The sequence below is a fragment of the Oncorhynchus mykiss genome, chromosome 5 (assembly GCF_013265735.2).
Source record: "Oncorhynchus mykiss isolate Arlee chromosome 5, USDA_OmykA_1.1, whole genome shotgun sequence".
NCBI classification, from domain to species: domain Eukaryota; kingdom Metazoa; phylum Chordata; class Actinopteri; order Salmoniformes; family Salmonidae; genus Oncorhynchus; species Oncorhynchus mykiss.
The window spans coordinates 54209151-54229439 of NC_048569.1; the positions used below are offsets into that span (position 1 = coordinate 54209151).

General features: G+C 44.9%; 1 protein-coding gene across 2 annotated transcripts in view; it reads right to left on the bottom strand.

Annotated features, from left to right (window-relative positions):
• The window catches only part of LOC110522970 (E3 ubiquitin-protein ligase RNF220-like), a 49031-nt gene that overhangs the window by 8961 nt on the left and 19781 nt on the right, over window positions 1-20289 (bottom strand). The window contains exons 3-6 of one of the 2 annotated variants that reach the window (XM_021601401.2): window positions 3750-3876; window positions 2790-2832; window positions 1060-1152; window positions 915-957 (exon numbers count right to left, since the gene is read on the bottom strand). In XM_021601401.2, the coding sequence (XP_021457076.2) occupies window positions 915-957; window positions 1060-1152; window positions 2790-2832; window positions 3750-3876 (306 nt within the window). Of the gene's footprint in view, window positions 1-914; window positions 958-1059; window positions 1153-2789; window positions 2833-3749; window positions 3880-20289 lie in introns of both variants that reach the window. The other variant, XM_036977842.1, reaches the window with a different exon arrangement.

Genomic DNA, 20289 nt, shown 5'->3' on the forward strand with positions numbered 1-20289 from the left:
TAGGGAATAGGGTGCCATTTGGGAGCCATTTGGGACGCAGCTCTTGTCAAACGGACAAAAAAAAGACAGGCTGATTAACTAACAGCTAGAAGAGGCCAATCTTCTCCCTAACGTCTCTTTAGAAACTCATTATACTGTACTGTATAATCTGTCATTAAAGCTAGTAGACCTCAACAAAGCCAACTGAGACCTATTCACGCTGGAGATAGAGGAAGAGGAAAGGTAGGTTTCTCTACTGGATACTGGACAAACCATGGTTTCAGAAGTAACTACTTATACACGTGTACTGCACAGCGAAGATATGACGAACAATCAGCAGACTACAAGCTACAATGTGGAAATAATTTGCTCTTGTCTAAAAAAAAATGATGTGTTTTATGGTTAAAAAATCAAAAGTCTGTTTCCCAAAATGTCTAATTTATTTAAAAAAATAGTCTGTGAGTCTAGTCTGTGAGAATAGTTCTCAATATAATTATTAGGATATAAAGTCGGCCATATTGTGGCTCGTGCCTCTTACCAGTTTGTGTGCTGTCTGGGGTTAGGGGAGTTTCGTTGTGGGGATGAAATGGGGTGGGTTTGGCGTAGCACCTGCACCAGCGGAGGTAATCGACTGTTAACATATCATGAGGTGAAAGGTCAAGGGGTTAACAGATCCTCTGCTTGTGTTGGTGCTAGGTCAAAAAGTTACAGTTCTCTCAGTGACAGTTGTAGGGACAGTCAGACTGGTTGCTCAGTTGCCCCCAGTTCAATGCCTCTTCTAACAATCTCCATAAATATATCCTACCCGATGATTGGCCTTTTGAGTATAATTTTGCAGCCAAATACCCTGTTGCAAAAGCAGTAACCCAACTACCCCACCCATCTGAACCAACAACAGCTCTTCTTTGAAATCAGAATTATTTCTGACCACATACCATTCAGTCTTGTATGTCTGTTGGTCCTCACACGAAGAAACATCTGTGGAATAAGAAGAGAAGATACATCTACTCACAAAATAACTGTCAAGTGTGTGTGTGTGTGTGTGTGTGTGTGCGTGTGTGTGTGTAGGGAAGCACCTACCTGGTATCTGTCTGAGTGGGGGTCTTCAGGTGGGCAGGGGGGAGAGGCGGGAGATCCCCCCTCACGTTTAATGTGCAGAGATAGTGAGAGAGACTGCGGACAAAGCGCAGAGTCAAAGAAAGGTGTGTGTGTGTGTGTGTGTGTGTGTGTGTGTGTGTGTGTGTGTGTGTGTGTGTGTGTGTGTGTGTGTGTGTGTGTGTGCGTGCGTGCGTGCGTATGTCAGTGCACGTTTTTTGCACATTTTGTTATATTACAGCCTTACTCTAAAATAGACTACATCATTTTTCCCCCTCATCAATCTACCCCATAATGCCAAAGCGAAAACAGGTTTTTAGACTTTTTTGCAAATGTATAACATGTTTTTTAACTGAAATACTGAAATACGTATTCAAACCCTTTGCTATGAGACTTCGAAATTGAGCTCATGTGCATCCTTGATTGGAGTCCACCTGTGGTAAATTCAATTGATTGGACATGATTTGGAAAGGAACACACCTGCCTATATAAGGTTCCACAGTTGACAGTGCATGTCAGAGAAAAAAATCAACCCAGGAATTGTCTGTAGAGCTCCGACACAGGATTGTTTCGAGGCACAGATCTGGGGAAGGGTACCAAAACAATTCTGCAGCAATGAAGATCCCCAAGAACACAGTAGCCTCCATCATTCTTAAATGGAAGAAGTTTGGAACCACCAAGACATCCTAGAGCTGGCCGCCTGGCCAAACTGAGCAATCAGGGGAGAAGGGCCTTGGTGAGGGAGGAGACCAAGAACCCGATGGTCACTCTGACAGAGCTCCAGAGTTCTTCTGTGGAGATGGGAGAAACTTCCAGCAGGACAACCATCTCTGCAGAACTCCGCCAATCAGGCCGTTATGGTAGAGTGACCACATGGAAGCCACTCCTCAGTAAAAGGCACATAACAACCCACTTGGAGTTTGCCAAAAGGCACCAAAAGACTCTCAGACCATGAGAAACAAGATTCTCTGGTCTGATGAAACCAAAATTGAACTCTTTGGCCTGAATGCCAAATGTCACGTCTGGAGGAAACCTGGCACCAACTCCACGGTGAAGCATGGTGGTGGCAGCATCATGCTGTGGGGATATTTTTCAGCCTCAGGGACTGGGAGGATCAAGGGATAGATGAACGGAAAAAAGTACAGTGAGATCCTTGATGAAAACCTGCTCCACAGCGCTCAGGACCTCAGACTGGGGGCGAAGGTTCACCTTACCAACAGGAAAATGACCCAAAGCACACAGCCAAGACAACGCAGGAGTGGCTTCGGGACAAGTCTCTGAATGTCTCTGAAAGTGGCACAGCCAGAACCCGCACTTGAACCCAATCTATCATCTCTGGAGAGACCTGAAAATAGCTGTGCAGCGACACTCCCCATCCAACCTGACAGAGCTTGAGAGTATCTGCAGAGAAGAAATGGGAGAAACTCCCCAAATACAGCTTGCAGCGTCATACCCAAGAAGACTTGAGGACTTGAGGCTGTAATCGCTGCCAACGATACTTCAACAAAGTACTGAGTAAAGTGTCTGAATACTTTTGTAAATGTGATTTAAAAAAAATAAAAAATAATATGAAACCTGTTTTTCCTTTGTCGTTATGGGGTATTATGTGTAGATATATGAGAGAAAAAACAACAATTTAATCAATTTTAGAATAAGACTGTAACGTAACAAAATGTGCAAGAAGTCAAGGGGTGACCATAGGTGCATGTATTTACCTTTGAAGTCCCTAATGGATTGTCCCTCTGCACTGAATTAATACTGTCAAAAGGAAGATAGAAAGAACATTTAGAGGGTGCCCAGACAGGAAACAAATGCTACAATACTGAACATTGACACTGTTTATTGTTGCTTATTTTCCATGCCAGTGGTACCGATAGCCTATCTATTGTCCAAGGTTCACATACATGCGCACACAACACACAACACACGCACACACACCTAGTACCCAAGGGCCATGTTTAATTTGAAGCCATTATTGTCCTCAGCACGGTTGTTAAGCAGATTTGGCAAGTAATGTCTTTATTGGACAAATCATTCTTGTGGCCTAAGCAAGTAGTGTGTGCGTGTGTGTGTGTGTGTGTGTGTGTGTGTGTGTGTGTGTGTGTGTGTGTGTGTGTGTGTGCGTGCGTGCGTGCGTGCGTGCGCGCGCATGTTAGCTGATTATGGGCATTGAGAGCAGGCATTATAGAGGCATTATATTGGCCTAGCTGTAGGAAGTGTCGCCTGGGGCAGGAGGGCCGTTATGAAATATGCTGAGAAAAATGAGGCACCTTGTAAACAGTACACGCCAGTGACAAAGGAGACAGGAAATATGATGGAGGGGCCCTCCAGCTATCTGTAAATATTAATAATCACAACCACATCTGGAAGCACTAAACGAGAGAGAGCGAGAGAGAGAGACAGGGAGAGGGAGAGAGAGCGAGAGAGAGAGAGACAGAGACAGAGAGAGAGAGACAGGGAGAGGGAGAGAGAGAGAGAGAGAGAGAGAGAGAGAGAGAGAGAGAGAGAGAGAGAGAGAGAGAGAGAGAGAGAGAGAGAGGATAAAGAATCAAGAATAAAGAATGAAAGAAAGACACAGAGAAAGAAAGACGGGGTGAAAAGAAGGAAAACGATCAACTACCGTATGTAGTAAAGACCAATCGAGGACACGTATGTGCAGTCTTCTGTATGCCTACCTGATTTGTAACTGTGTCAGTCTGCCCATCTCCTGCTCCATGTGCTCCTGTAGCTCACCTGGTCGTAACACAGCATGGCACACAGGACACACTGGGGCCTGGGAGTCATACAGGATGTTCCCCTTACCTACTGACACAGAGAGGGGAGGAAAGGCGGAGGGAGGAGGCAAGAGTACGTCATTCGAATATTCGGTGTCAAATCACATTCAGGTTTAACACACACACGTGCTCGAAAACGCTAGTGCACACACACACACACACACACACACCGCCACCACCCTGTCAGTGAGCCTACATCATAGGCTGTCAATGGGAACATTAGCCCGGCCCACCCGGCCCATTGGGTTTCACTGATGGTATATGGCCATAAGCAGCCAGCTGGGAAGGGAGTTATACTATATCAACATTTTACCAGGTAAATGAGGTGTTTTACTCCTGAGAGCCATTAATCACATGTAGAAAGGTATGGCCATCTCTCTGCATCGTATTTCCCTCTACACCTAAACACAACCAGACTGGAGAAGGCCATAACATAGCCATTACAGAGGGAATATACAGCACGGTCAATAGCAATGGCATGAATAAAAACAAAGGCCTCATAAAGTAGGCCCGACTTATCACCATTTCAAAAAAGTCAGGGTATCACACCAGCCATTTCACATTTACATAATTCAGCAGAGGTTCTTATCCAGAGCCAATTACAGTGGTGAGGGTTAAACATTTTTATACTGGTCCCCCATGGGAATTGAACTCACGAACCCTGGCAATGCAAGTGCCATGCTCCACCAAGTGAGCCACACAGATGTTCAACCCGAGAGCCTATTAGGGGCCTGCAGCATGTATAGTCACCTATCTGCTTCCCTCAGGAACCTATTACACAACACATCAGCGACACTCATAAGGACAAAATACATGACATGTGGCATGCTGGGAGCAGGTTGGTGTCCCCTCTGACATCAGCTGAGCTACGAGTGCCTAATGAGGGACCCAAATAGGGAAAAAATGGTTGCTGAATAAAACATGGCCGCAAATAGCAACAAAAAAAACGCTCAGTGTCCTTGGGAAAGTGACAGGTCATTCTGTGTTCCTTGCGCCTTTTTTGCATCCCTCGCGGAAGCCTAAATGAGTTTTCCCGACACGCATCGAGCGTTGCCGGGCTTTCAGCGCTCCCCGGCCCGGAACACGCAGGCATTAGTAAACAATGAAATCTCGGAGCTGAAATTGAATTTATAACCACATTACCGGGTGAGATAAGCGTCTCTGAATGGCGCCATGATAAGAGGAATGGGATTTGATTTTCAGGTGGTTTATTGTCCCCGTTTTTGTAGACTCTCCCTCCCCATCCTCCCTCCACCATATCCTGTCGACTCTTCTCTGCACCAGGCAACCTCCATGTTAGGGATGGTTTCCCAGCCCTGATTGAAGGTATATCTGTCCTAAAAAGCACTTTAATGACCAAGACTTAATTATGGTGTGTGCGTGTGTGTGTGTGTGTGTGTGTGTGTGTGTGTGTGTGTGTGTGTGTGTGTGTACCTGCATGCGAGCACATTCGTGACATCAACATCACAACCACCCTGTACACATGCTTCCTCCCCCTCCTTTCCTACATCTCTCCCTCCCATAGCCGCGGGAAGTAGCTAAAACAAATATATGACAAAAAATATATATATATATTTTGTCTACTCCTGTATTACTGGACCGATATAGTCATCTGTTGCGCTGGCAAAAATGTAATTGTGCGCCATCATAGGTGAAAAAAAATCTTAGAACCCCCAACCCCAAACATCTTCCTGCGGCTACTCCCCCTCCCATTCCCCCTTCCCCCTCCCAGAAAAATGTGTCAGCATCAGTCAGATGCTGAGCCTGGGAGGGGGGGGGGGGGGGGGGGTCTCAGACACATAACAAGGGGGCAGTAAACTAGCCTATGTGGCTAGCTAGCTATCTCCCCATTTAACAGGAGCTGATGGATTCCCTCTCTGTCTGGAAAGCTGTTCCCCCCTCAGGCTGCCAAAGATGTGTAGCACTCTCATTTGTTCTGCTCTTTGTTCTGCGGTGGTCCCATCCCTCACTAGAGAGGCTGGTGGTTAGGCTACACTGTCTCTGTTTCTGAGGGCAAACAAATGCATGGTGGCATCATGGTTAGGCCAGTGGTTAGGCTACACTGTCTCTGTTTCTGAGGGCAAACACATGCATGGTGGCATCATGGTTAGGCTACCTCCTAGGTTACATCCTGAAGCCTTTGACTCTACAATTATATCCATACAGTTGTAGAGGTACTGTACCGCTAACCTGCGGTACGTTGTGGCCTGTCAGAGGAAATGGTTTGTTGCAACAACAAAAAAACAGAGAATGTCAGAAGGAACAACAGTTCACAACAAGTCACTTCCTAACACTCCTGTAATATAATATAATGCCATTTAGCAGACGCTTTAATCGAAACCGATTTATAGACATGCCTGCATTTTTTTTTTTTAGGTACGGATGGTACCGGGAATCCCATTTTCAAATCTCAAAATCAATCAAGATTCAGGAAATAGTCTTTCTGTTATGGTTTGTTGTTGTCAGGAGGAAATCATATGGACGACAGAGCAGTGTGACTGCATGTCAGCACAAAATAAATACAATCTATATCTTATCTTCCAAGGCCTTTCACAGGAGTCACCTGTGAGAGGAATGTTCTGTAGAAATACTGTACTGAGTTTTTGTCTAATCCCCTCACAATTAAATGACTCATATGGTCCGTGAAGTACAATGTATTTCAATACACTAATGCTCTATTTGAGGGAAATCATATTTGATGTCAGACAGAACTGTTGTTATTGCAGGTTATAGGATCCTGGAAACACAGGAAGTGCTTAAAGTCATAGGCCTGCTGTATGTATAGGACATCAATTCTATCCCGTATAGCCACACCACAGAGAGATCAGACAACCACACACACACATACGCACGCACGCACGCACGCACGCACGCACGCACGCACACACACACACACACACACACACACACACACACACACACACATCCCTAAAAAGACCATAGTCACCCTGTGGGCTGTGGTAATCGCTGATGCCAGCGCCCATATGACGGGTGCCACTACCGTAGAGACACGCGTAGCTGAGATGGCTGACGTGACCTTTACAGAATGCCACATGTCATCAGGGCTTGATGTCACCCTGTGACATTAGGCCAGGGCATGAACAAGGCTATTTGGACATGTTGTAAAGAATAACCCGCAGTGACAAAATCTGGAGGTGTGGTATAACTATGATTGACAGACATCGGCAATGGTCAAGATTGGATCGTTTTGAATGGCTGGGATATGGTACAGGGATGATTTGTGTGCCTGCGTCTTGCTGTATGCCAGTCTCAAGATGCCGTGCTCGTTCATCACTCAGCTCAGAAAGGAAGGCTGGAAATCAAGGCTAACTGTATACCTATCTGGTATGATAAAACATTGACACCGCGCCCTAACTACCATCATCAGACCCAAAAACAATTTGTTTCCCTTTCCACTTTAACGTCATAATAAGCACAGGCTCTATTATGTGTAATCAGTGGGTAGATTGCAGAGGCTTGTGGGGGCTGTAGTTGGCAAGCGTTCAGAGGAGACCTGAGCCATAAAAGTAATTGGCTCCCACCACACCTGTGCCCCGCCCCTTCCTGTCTCCCACGACAACCTGCTTCCCATTAAAAACATCACATCAAAAATATTACAGGATATTACTCAGCGCTTTTCTTCCTACCTGGAACACACTTCCTACCTACGTCCCAAATAGCACCCTATTCCCTATGTAGTGCCTATGGGTCCCTATGGATCATGGCCAAACGTAGTACACTATATAGGGAATAGGGTGCCATTTGGGACGCCGCAAGGCTCTCTGAAGTAAATGGCGGAGGGAAATGGGCTGCCGTTTGTTTTTATTGGGGAAATAATGGCCTATTGAGAGGTAGGCTATTTAACGAGTGACATAATAGGCCATGTTCTGTAGCTGCTAACACATATGCTGAGAGCCATTTCCCATTTCCCGTGGTTTTCAAAAGGGTCGGTAGGTTTTTTTTCATAATTTTTATTCATCCCAGAATTCCCCGGGTATACAATAAAAAATAAAAGCAAACGTGATGTTGAGAAATACTCTTGCCTAACTGTTTTTACTGATCAATTACCGTAATACACACATCCTCTGGTTCCCAAATGGCACACTATTCCCTATTAAGTGCAATACTTTTGACCAGAGCCCTATGGGCCATGGTTCCCAGTTTCACCTCACACCACCCAATCCATTGTGTATAATGTCTTCAAGATACCGCACCACCACCACCATCCTTACCGCCCCTCCCTCATTGCCTTTAATCAATGTCTCATTAGGACTGTAATGATTAGTCATTGACTAATAAAGGTTGTATTAACTCATTGTTGATGGGTCTTATGTCTACATTGTACATTAGAAGTACAGATGGAGGACAGCACTGTAATTCCCAGTAGGGCAGGGGTTCTCAAACTTTTTGGGGCCGGGGGAACCCTTTCGTAATAGGAAATTCATCAGGGACCCCCCTCATAATCAGAAAACAACTTGAGTGAGATATAAATAGGATACAATAAGTTTGACTTTGACTTTGGCAATGCTTGGCCGAACGAACAGTGTCTTGACACCTGCGAAAGAGCATTTTGTCGTTTTCAAGCTAATTTCCTGTAATTCTACACATTTTGTCACGGGGAAGAGTTTTTGTTGGTGCAGCTTTAATGCAAAAATCCTGCTATTGTACACAATTTGTCATGAGGCAGGGAGGAATAAAAATGGAGTTTTAAAGCTTGAATTACAGTGCATTTATGTTACATTTTAAATGGAATTTCAGAAGCATTGAGTTGACAAATGTATAATTGGTGGAGCATAGCCGCGGGAAGTAGGAGTTCTGAGGGTGCTGCACCCTCTGAAAAATCTGAATTTAAAAAATATATTAATTACAAAAATAGCAGTCAAAAGATTGGACGCACCTACTCATTCCAGGGTTCTTCTTCTTCTTCTTTACTATTTTCTACATTGCAGAATAATAGTGAAGAAATCAAAACTATGAAATAACCAAAAAAGTGTTAATAACTTCTTAGGGATAGCCCGCCTTTTTTTCAATTTTCGCCAAAATGAAATGACCCAAAACTAACTGCCTGTAGCTCAGGACCTGAAGCAAGGATATGCATATTTATTTATTTTTTATTTCACCTTTATTTAACCAGGTAGGCCAGTTGAGAACAAGTTCTCATTTACAACTGCTACCTGATCAAGATAAAGCAAAGCAGTTTGATAAAAAAAAACAACAACACAGAGTTACATATGGGATAAACAAACCTACAGTCAATAACACCAGAGTGATAGATATGCAGATGATGATGTGCAAGTAGAAATACTGGTGTGCAAAAGAGCAAAACAAGTAAATAAATAAAAATATGGGGATGAGGTAGGTAGTTGGATGGGCAAATTTACAGATTTTACAGTTTACAGCTGCAGCTGTAAGCAGCTCAGATAACTGATGCTAAAAGTTAATGAGGGAGATATAAGTCTACAGCTTCAGCGATTTTTACAATTGGTTCCAGTCATTGTCAGCAGAGAACTGGAAGGAAAGGCGGCCAAAAGAGGTGTTGGCTTTGGGGATAACCAGTGAGATATACCTGCTGGAGATATACCTTGCCAGCCGACAAGAGCATACAGGTCACAGTGGTGGTATACGGGGCTTTGGTGACAAAACGGATGGCACTGTGATAGACTGCATCCAATTTGCTGAGTAGAGTGTTGGAGGCTATTTTGTAAATGACAAATCGAGGATCGGTAGGATAGTCAGTTTTACAAGGGTATGTTTGGCAGTGTGAGTGAAGGTGGCTTTATTGCGAAATAGGAAGCCAATTCTAGATTTAATTGGAGATGCTTAATATGAGTCTGGAAGGAGAGTTTACAGTCTAGCCAGACACCTAGGGATTTGTAGTTGTCCACATATTCAAGTCAGAACCGTCCACAGTAGTGATGATGGTTGGGCGGGCGGGCGGGCGGGGGCGGGGAGGGATTTGTTGAAGAGCATGCATTTAGTTTTACTAGCATTTAAGAGCAGTTGGAGACCCCACGGAAGGAGTGTTGTATGGCATTGAAGCTCGTTTGGAGGTTTGTTAACACAGTGTCCAAAGAAGGGCCAGATGTATAAAGAATGGTGTCGTCTGCGTAGAAGTAGATCAAGGATTCACCCGCAGCAAGAGCGACATCATTGATATATACAGAGAAAAGAGTCGGCCCGAGAATTAAACCCTGTGGTACCCCCATAGAGACTGCCAGAGTTCCAGACAACAAGCCCTCCGATTTGACACACTGAACTGACACTGAAGCCTTGGCCAGGTCGAAGAAGACGGCTGCACAGTACTGTCTTTTATCGATGGCAGTTATGATATCGTTTAGTACCTTGAGCGTGGCTGAGGTGCACCAGTGACCAGCTCGGAAACCAGATTGCACAGCGGAGAAGGTACGGTGGGATTCGAAATGGTCAGTGATCTGTTTGTTAACTTGGCTTTTGAATACTTTAGAAAGGCAGGCAGGATGGATATAGGTCTGTAACAGTTTGGGCCTAGAGTGTCACCCCCTTTGAAGAGGGGGATGACCGCGACAGCGTTCTAATCTTCCAATCTTTCCAATACTCTTGGTACCATTTGAAAGGAAACACTTTGAAGTTTGTGGAAATATGAATTAAATGTCTGAGAATATAACACACTAGATCTGGTAGAAGAAAATACAAAGAATAAAAACAACCAGTGTTTTTTTTACCACCATCTTTGAAATGCAAGAGAAAGGTCACAGTTATAGCTATCACTCTGGTTGTAATTCCGATAGTGTCCAGAAGATGGCAGCAGTGTATGTGCAAAGTTTCAGACGGATAACTTGAAGTATAAGTTAACCTTTTAGTGTGAAATCCCCGGGTACATTTGGGCAAATCGTGAAGGAGACATTCGCATTCATATTCCATTTTTCTGCAAGAATACCGTCAAATCTGTATACTTGGACTTTAAATTCAAGGCACACTTAACCAGCATGGCAACCACAGCATTCTGCAGTGATATGCCATCCCATTTTGCTCGCTCGGATGCTTTCTACGGTGAGATACAATCGAAGGAAATGATGAAAACAAAGGCGAACGATACATTATTTTATGTTTCTTTCTTGGTCCTTTTTTGAGGGAAGCCTGGCTTCTCTTGGCATCCATGAATACACGCCACTGCCTTATGCAGGTGCGTAGCGGGCTTTGCAAGCTTGGTTCCCTGAATACTGAATACATTTAATTCAATTGCTGAGAACCCTCCCACTTGCTGGCCAACAGATGCTCTCGTGGCGTTTTTATTCAAATCTAATCAAGTTTTATTTGTCACATGCGCCGAATACAACAGGTGTGGACTTTACTGTGAAACGCTTACGAGCCCTAAATCAACAGCACAGAGTTAAAAAAAGTATGAGAAAAAAAATGGTAACACAACAAAACAACAATAACAAGCACCGGAACCGAGTCAATGTGCAGGGGCGCGAGGTAGTTGAGGTAGTTGAGGTAATATGCACATGTAGGTAGGGGTTAAAGTGACGAGGCAATCAGGATGGATAATAAATAGAGTAGCAGCAGCTCGTGTGAAGAGTGTGAAAGTGTGTGAAAGTCATGTGCAGAGATAGTGAGAGGGACTGTGGACAGAGCACAAACGACAGGGACAGAGTCAAAGAAAGGGTGTGTGTGTGTGTGTGTGTGTGTGTGTGTGTGTGTGTGTGTGTGTGTGTGTGTGTGTGTGTGTGTGTGTGTGTGTGAGCATATGTAGTGTGTGTGTTTGTGTGTGTGTGTGTGTGTGTGAGCATATGTAGTGTGTGTGTGTGTGTGTGTGTGTGTGTGTGTGTGTGTGTGTGTGTGTGTGTGTGTGTGTGTGTGTGTGTGTGTGTGTGTGTGTGTGAGCATATGTAGTGTGTGTGTTTGTGTATGTGTGTGTTGGAGTGCCAGTGTAGTATTTGTGAGATAGAGTCTGTGCAAAAAAAGACTTGGCGCTCCGGTACTGCTTGCTGTGCGGTAGCAGAGAGAACAGTCTATGACTTGGGTGGCTGGAGTATTTGACCATTTTTAGGGCCTCGCACTGACATCGCCTGGTATAGAGATTCTGTATGCGCGGGAGTCAGCCCCAGTGATGTACTGGGCCGTACGCACTACCCTCTGTAGCGCCTTGTGGTCGGATGCCAGGCCGTTGCCATAACAAACGGTGACGCAGCCAGTCAAGAACTATCAACAGTGCAGCTGTAGAACCTTTTTGATGATCTGAGGGCCCCTGCTAATTCTTTTCATCCTCCTGAGGGGGAAGAGGCGTTGTCGTGTCACCGAAAAAAACTTGAAGCTCTAGACCCGCTCCACTACAGCCGCGTTGATGTGATTGGGGGTGTGCACGACCTTCCGTTTCCTGTAGTCCACGATCAGCTCCCTTTGTCAACAGGGTTTTCTCTACATTTATCTAAAGCCAAACCTTTAAAATTGGTGCACCTTTAATTATAATTTTCTCGACAGACTCAGTAGAATATATGGAGAGAACAGTTCAGAATATTATGGATTAATGAAAGAAAGCGACGTAAACACACTCATAGGTATATTCGTCTCCTTTTCAACACCTATTGGGAGATTCACTCTGATCTTGTATATTTTTCTAGGCTTAGGAAAATATTTATAACATTTTTTTTTAAAACAGTATATCAGAGTAAATCTCCCAATTGATGCAGAAAAGGAGGCAAATATTGAGTTGAGCAGCTGTGCTCCATCTTTCAACTCCTAGTGGAATTCAACCTCAAATTGACTCATTGTGAACCACCTCAGCCCCACAGCCCTTCTCTGATGACCCACCGATCAATGACAAGGCCCTTTGACCACAGGTCAATCAGAACAAAAACCTCCAACCAATATTGCAAACCTCTCTTTTTCTCTCTGTCTCTCTTTTTCTCTCTGTGTCTCTTTCTGTCTATTTCTGTCTCCCTCTCCCTCTCTCTCTCTCTCTCTCTCTCTCTCTCTCTCTCTCTCTCTCTCTCTCTCTCTCTCTCTCCTCTCCTCTCCTCTCCTCTCCTCTCCTCTCCTCTCCTCTCCTCTCCTCTCCTCTCCTCTCTTCTCCTCTCTCTTCTCCATTACAGGTCACTATAGTTCCGACAGCTGTGGCCATGGCCGTGCATGTCCTCGGACAATCATCTCTTTCTATCCGCAAATAAGAAAGAGAGTGGACTCGGCAGCCATGTCTCAACTACCAGGTTCTCCTCTTAGACCATGTTCACCCCGAAGGCAAACTCTGCCTCTAGTCTTTTCAGACTGTAATCAATCCCGCCTCTTTGAAATGCATGGCTCAATGATCGTTGATACTGATCTACAGGTCTGGAAGAATAAGAAAAAGGGAAAGGAGAGAGTGTGAGTTGCGGTGAAGTTAAGGTTGCCCTTGGGGCTGGTCATTATATAGATAGGACTATATCTAAACCTCAGAACTACAAACACAATATTTATGGGGTAAGTTTTCTCTGTCCAACACCTGTAGAGGAACAGTGCCCCTCCGCTTCAGCTTCCCATTGTGTCATATGGATGCCTCTGGCTTTGACGTTACTATAACACATTATGAAGGCTCACACATACTTATAACAAGCGTTATACCTGCAGTACAAAGCTTTATGCCTGCAGGTTTTAAGTGGAGCGTTAGTGACGGGATGATATAAGCCGGTTCACAAATCAAAATCAAATCCAGTCAAAGTTTATTCGTCTGAGAGGTCACAGCTGTCACAGGCTAAGCTGTCACAGGCTAAGCTGTCACAGGCTAAGTGATGGTTAGGTGACATCAGCTGAACACTGGTAATCAAGTGGGAGATAACATTTACTTTTAGCGGCTGAGCATGGGCCCTACAGTGACAGTTGGATCCCGCTGTCATGATGACACTATCATCCGGCTATACATCTTGGTGGACTGCTCTAGTTTCCTTATCTGAATTGTCTGGACTCTGAGTACACCAGTCCATTCACCTGAAAGAGAGACATTTCTCTCTTGTCAATAAAGCGTGTGTGTGTGTGTGTGTGTGTGTGTGTGTGTGTGGCCTGAGTGGGTCTGAATGAGGCATTAAGGGGCTAATAGAGTAATCATAGCCCCTCGTTAAAGGTCTAATTAGATTGGCCCTTAAAATACAGATTGCTATTAGTCGACCCACTGATTAACACACACTGCTGGCCTGGGCTTTTCTTTCTCTCTCTCTCCCTCTCTCGGTCTCTTGCTCTCTTTTTATCATGCTCTCTCTCCCTCTCTGTCTCTCCCTCTTTCTCCCTCGCTCTGTCTCGCGCTCTCTTTTTTCGTGCTCGCTCCCTCTCTCCCTTTCCGTCTTTCTCTTACTCTTTTTTTCGTGCTCGCTCCCTCTCTCCCTCTCTCCCTCTCTCCCTTTCCCTCTGTCTTTCACTCTCTTATTTCTTGCTCGCTCCCTCTCTCCCTCTCTCCCCTTCCCTCTGTCTTTCACTCTCTTATTTCGTGCTCGCTCCCTCTCTCCCTCTCGCGCTCTCCCTTTCCTTCTCTCCCGTTCCCTCTCTCCCTCTCTTGCTCTCTTTTTTTTGTTCTCCCTCTCTCCCCATCTCGCTCCCTTTTTCGTTCTCCCTCTCTCCCTCTCCCTCCCTCTGTCAACAGCCTGTCAATTAGTGCTTAATGCGGGAAAATGAAAGGCTCATTCTCTGAAGCTGATTGCATCAAGCACTTTGACCCTGAAAACTCACAGTCAATGGGACTTCTAGATAGCAGGGGACCTCGAGTCACGGATGCACAAATGCATGAACGCACGCAGACACACAAACACACGCAAGCACGCACACATACTGTACGTTCGCACACACGCACACCCAGACACAGAGACACACACACATACACACTCACACCTGTCCCCCATACAGCAAAGGTGTGAGAGGTTGGAAACAGGAAAACAGTACTAATAGCGACCAGCACCACATCACACATAGCCCTCAAAGTGATCCGGCTTCTGTCTCTCCACATACAGATAATATCAGATGCTGTCTCACAGTCACATACCACTGCTGCTGGAATGAGAGACATAGCAGAGAAAGCTAGCATTCCTAAAGTGCCGATCTAGGATCAGCTTGAACTGTTGGATCATAATGACCAGGATCACATGGACAGGTCCTAGATCAGCACTCTTACTCTGAGGTGCTTTGTGAATACGGGCCCTGGTGCACTGATCAACCAGTGTTTGTGTTTCCCCACACAGCCTGGCACATCAACTGTCTGTCTGTGTGTCTGTCTGAGTGTCTGTCTGTGTGTCTGTCTGTGTGTCTGTCTGTCTGTCCGACTAAAACTCAGCTTCTGTATCTGAGAGACGGATCCTTTCATTACGGAATACATACAACCCACTGGGCACAAACGTCAAATCAATGTTTCAACGTCATTTCATTGAAATGACGTGGAAACAACGTTGATTCAACCAGTGTGTGTGCCCAGTGGGAAGACACATGCCTAAACACACACAGAGTCATGCAAAAAATCGCTGGTAGGTCTGGACGTCTGAATCCCCAGAGTAGCTGGTTCTCATTTAGTGTGCCAGTGTGGTTGAACAGGGCAGCGGTTGACTTATTCAGGGGAAGACAGTCAGTCAGACAAGACACACAGACACCGACCCAGCACTATCACTGGGATAAGGGCAGCCAAATAAAGGGAGCCTTCACACCACAGTGGAGAAACACAGTGGCCGATGTTTTGTGCCAGCGTGTGTGCATGTGTGTGTGTGTGAATGTGCATTCGCCTGTGTGTTTGTGTGCACGTACAGTTCCAGTCAAAAGGTTTGGACACACCTACTCATTCAAGGGTTTTTCTTTATTTTTTACTATTTTCTACATTGTAGAATAAGAGTGAAGACATAAACACTGTGAAATAACACATATGGAATCATGTCGCAACCAAAAAAAGTGTTATATAAATCAAAATATATTTGATATTTGGTGTTCTTCAAAGTAGCCACCCTTTGCCTTGATGGCAGCTTTGCACACTCTTGGCATTATCTCATTCCAGCTTCAACTGGAATGCTTTTCCAACAGTCTTGAAGGAGTTCCCACATATGCTGAGCACTTGTTGAGTGCTTTTCCTTCACTCTGTGGTCCAACTCATCCCAAACCATCTCAATTGGGTTTAGGTCAGGTGATTGTGGAGGCCAGGTCATCTAATCTAGCACTCCATCACGCTCCTTCTTGGTCAAATAACCCCTTATACAGCCTGGAGGTGTGTTTTGGGTGATTTTCTTGTTGAAAAACTGTGTAACCAGCAAAGCACCCACACACCATCACTCCTCCTCCTCCATGCTGCACGGTGGGAACCACACATGCGGAGATCATCCGTTCACCTATTCTGCGTCTCACAAAGACAACAAAAAATCTCAGATGTGGACGCATAATGATGGACTGTCATTTCTCTTTGCTTACTTGAACTGTTCTTACCATTATATGGACTTGGTATCTTCTCTGTACCACCCCTACCTTGTCACGACACAACTGATTGGCTTAAACACATCAAGAAGGTTGGTTACTACATGATTCCAATGTAGAAAATAGTAAAAAATAAAGAAAAACCATTGAATGAGTAAGTGTGTCCAAAATGTAGACTGGCACTGTACATGTGTGCGTGCGTACATGCGTGAATGTTTGACCGCATACGTGTCTGTAGCCCTGGTGAGCTCGCTCCTCGCTCATCAATACGCCCCCAGCGATACTCCCTCCCCGTCTGCTAACACAGAAGAACAAAGACCATTGGCAACGCCGGCCCAGTTATAGATCCTCGCTTCTCTGTTCTTGTTCAATACAAGTCATGCCGCGGTGCTGTAGCCAGGCCACTTTCAGCTGAAAAGTTCAATCTCCTCTCTCCTCCACTGAACAGAGCTTCAAAAGAGTGGCTTGAGCTAATGAGCCTGGACCTTCGCCAGTTAGAATCTGGCCTCGGTTCTAGCCCACCCAGACCCAGTGATATGATACTGCTATAACACTGACTGTCCTGGGATTTTGTATACTCAATACTGTATAATTCTGTATAACATTCTCTGCATTACAATGTGCGTGGTTGGCACAGAATATAATTAATCAGATCCGGGACCCCCCCCTATTTGAGAGTTTTAGAAAAAAATTCTTAGAGAGACAGACGCACAGCTTAACCGAGGAGTAAGCTTACACTACGGCAAGCGGGATATGGGACATTTCACACCGTCGCAAATTCCTACAATTATTTGGATTATTTGATGAAATCGGGTACTCAATTATGGACTGACCTCTTAATTTGCCTGCCTTTAACCAGGTTTATACTGTCCAGCACTGCTTGTGTGGTCTACGAGGACAATTAGCATCATCCACCATCAACCCTCCTCAAGCACTCTGCCAAATCACCCCTGACACAGACACACACAGACACACACACACAGACTCTTTACCACCATAATAAATAGCTGAGACAACACATAAAAGGTTATATACTGCTGGACCTCTGTTTTCCTACCAATTACCAGATCAGTGATTTAAGGTCACAGGGGACTGGTATTCTCAGTGGTGCACAGAGAGTTGTTTAGTTTACACCCCTCATACAGAGCTGGGGGTGTAGGGAGGGGGTGAGGGGTCACTCTCTGTACACTTTTACCTGGACGTTCATGGTTACTTCAACTGTATTGAGAGAACAGAACCCCGTCCCAAATTGTACTCTATTCTCCATATAGTGTTCTACTTTTGACCAGACCCCAGTATTCAAGGGTTAAAAAAAGCACTTTCTAGGTCTGTGGGTCCCTCTGCTTTCATAGATCTGCTTCACAGCTGGGCGAGAAGTAAGCAGCAGGAGGTCTGAGTCTAATGCTGTATAATGAGGTCTGTGGCAACACACACATGCATGGATCTACGCACGCACTCGTGCACACACATACACAAGCGCACAGAGTACACACACACGCCCGCTGGCACGCACACAAGCACGCAGGTAGGTACGCAAACACACATGCACACCCTCCCTCCCTCGCTTCCACCTGCCCACACACACACAAGCAAACACACACACACACACACACGCACACACACACACACACACACACACACACACACAGTTAGACTGTCATCTTGTGTGTGCTGATCTTCAGTAAGTGTCTGTTTAACCTGTGTGTTTGCCCTTCCTGCCCTTTCTATCTGCCTGAGTGATTTGTTAGACTCTGGGGACAGAACAGGGGATGTGGTCTTTTCTGACTGAGCCAGTGATCGACAACCGCGGCCCCATTCCCCTTCACCCTAGGCTCCGTCCCAAATGGCAACCTATTCCCTATACAGTGCACTACTTTTGACCAGAGCCCATAGGGCAGAGGTTGGCAACAGACGTGATTTTTTTGGGCCCCTCAAAGTAAAAAAAATAATGATAATAAAAATACGTGATTGTGTCTCAATGTAATCAAGGTATGAAATGAACTCTCAATTTGAGGTCAATTTGTAGTGTACAATTATAATTATGTTTCAGTCGCCCGACCATCCGCTCGGAAAAGAAATCGTCCCCCGCCTGAATCTAGTTGCTTACCTCCACATCACACACCCTTTCATTTGGGACGCGGCCATAAACGCTTAGAAAAAAAAGGGTTCTTTGCCAAGGGATAGTGTTTTACCAAGAACCATTTTCATCTGAAGAAACCATTTTGGAAAACAAGAGTTCAAAAATCCCTTGTTGGAAGATGAGGGTTCTTTGTAAGGCAAAGGGTTCTACCTAGAACCTTTAACATCCTAAGAACGTTTTTTCTTTGAGAGGCAAGACGGATTCCTTGGAAGTTAAAAGGGATTGGACATACAGTAGAATCCTTCTGGATCTGAATACGCTTTTTTATTGTGAGTTTTGTTTTCTTCTTTTAAATAGTGCCTGAGCATTAGTGTTTACTTCAGTGTTTACACTTTAACATCAGGAGTTTGAGTAGTCTGAAACTGCTAAATTTAAAAAGAGAACGTGAGCATGTTTCAAACTGTACCTGTATGGGAATAGGTGTGCATGTATCTGCTATTTCCTTAATCATTTTACATAATATCTCAAATTATTCATTGCTGACCTAGTTGATATCTTTGCTAAGATTTCTGTCTTTCAAATTAGTATTTTCTGTGATTTTATTGAGCAGAGAGTAGGAGAAAAAGAAGGGAACATGAGTGAACCAGCAGTTTATTCGCCAGCAGCATACCACCCTGCATACCACTGCTGGCTTGCTTCTGAAGCTAAACAGGGTTGGTCCTGGTCAGTTCCTGGATGGGGGACCAGATGCTGCTGGAAGTGGTGTTGGAGGGCCAGTAGGAGGCACTCTTTCCTCTGGTCTAAAAAAAAAATGTGCTAATGCCGCATGGCAGTGATTGGGGACACTGCCCTGTGTAGGGTGCTGTCTTTCGGATGGGACGTTAAACGGGTGTCCTGACTCTCTGAGGTCATTAAAGATCCCATGGCACTTATCGTAAGAGTAGGGGTGTTAACCCCAGTGTCCTGGCTAAATTCGGACCATCATGGTCACCTAATAATCCACCGTTTACAAATCAAATCATCAAATCAAATCAAATTTTATTTGTCACATACACATGGTTAGCAGATGTTAATGCGAGTGTAGCGAAATGCTTGTGCTTCTAGTTCCGACAATGCAGTAATAACAAGTAATCTAACTAACAATTCCAAAACTACTGTCTTGTACACAGTGTAAGGGGATAAAGAATATGTACATAAGGATATATGAATGAGTGATGGTACAGAGCAGCATAGGCAAGATACAGTAGATGGTATCGAGTACAGTATGTACAAATGAGATGAGTATGTAAACAAAGTGGCATAGTTTAAAGTGGCTAGTGATACATGTATTACATAAGGATACAGTCGATGATATAGAGTACAGTATATACGTATGCATATGAGATGAATAATGTAGGGTAAGTAACATTATATAAGGTAGCATTGTTTAAAGTGGCTAGTGATATATTTACATAATTTCCCATCAATTCCCATTATTAAAGTGGCTGGAGTTGAGTCAGTGTCAGTGTGTTGGCAGCAGCCACTCAGTGTTAGTGGTGGCTGTTTAACAGTCTGATGGCCTTGAGATAGAAGCTGTTTTTCAGTCTCTCGGTCCCAGCTTTGATGCACCTGTACTGACCTCGCCTTCTGGATGATAGCGGGGTGAACCGGCAGTGGCTCGGGTGGTTGATGTCCTTGATGATCTTTATGGCCTTCCTGTGACATCGGGTGGTGTAGGTGTCCTGGAGGGCAGGTAGTTTGCCCCCGGTGATGCGTTGTGCAGACCTCACTACCCTCTGGAGAGCCTTACGGTTGAGGGCGGTGCAGTTGCCATACCAGGCGGTGATACAGCCAACCAGGATGCTGTCGATTGTGCATCTGTAGAAGTTTGTGAGTGCTTTTGGTAACAAGCCAAATTTCTTCAGCCTCTTGAGGTTGAAGAGGCGCTGCTGCGCCTTCTTCACGATGCTGTCTGTGTGAGTGGACCAATTCAGTTTG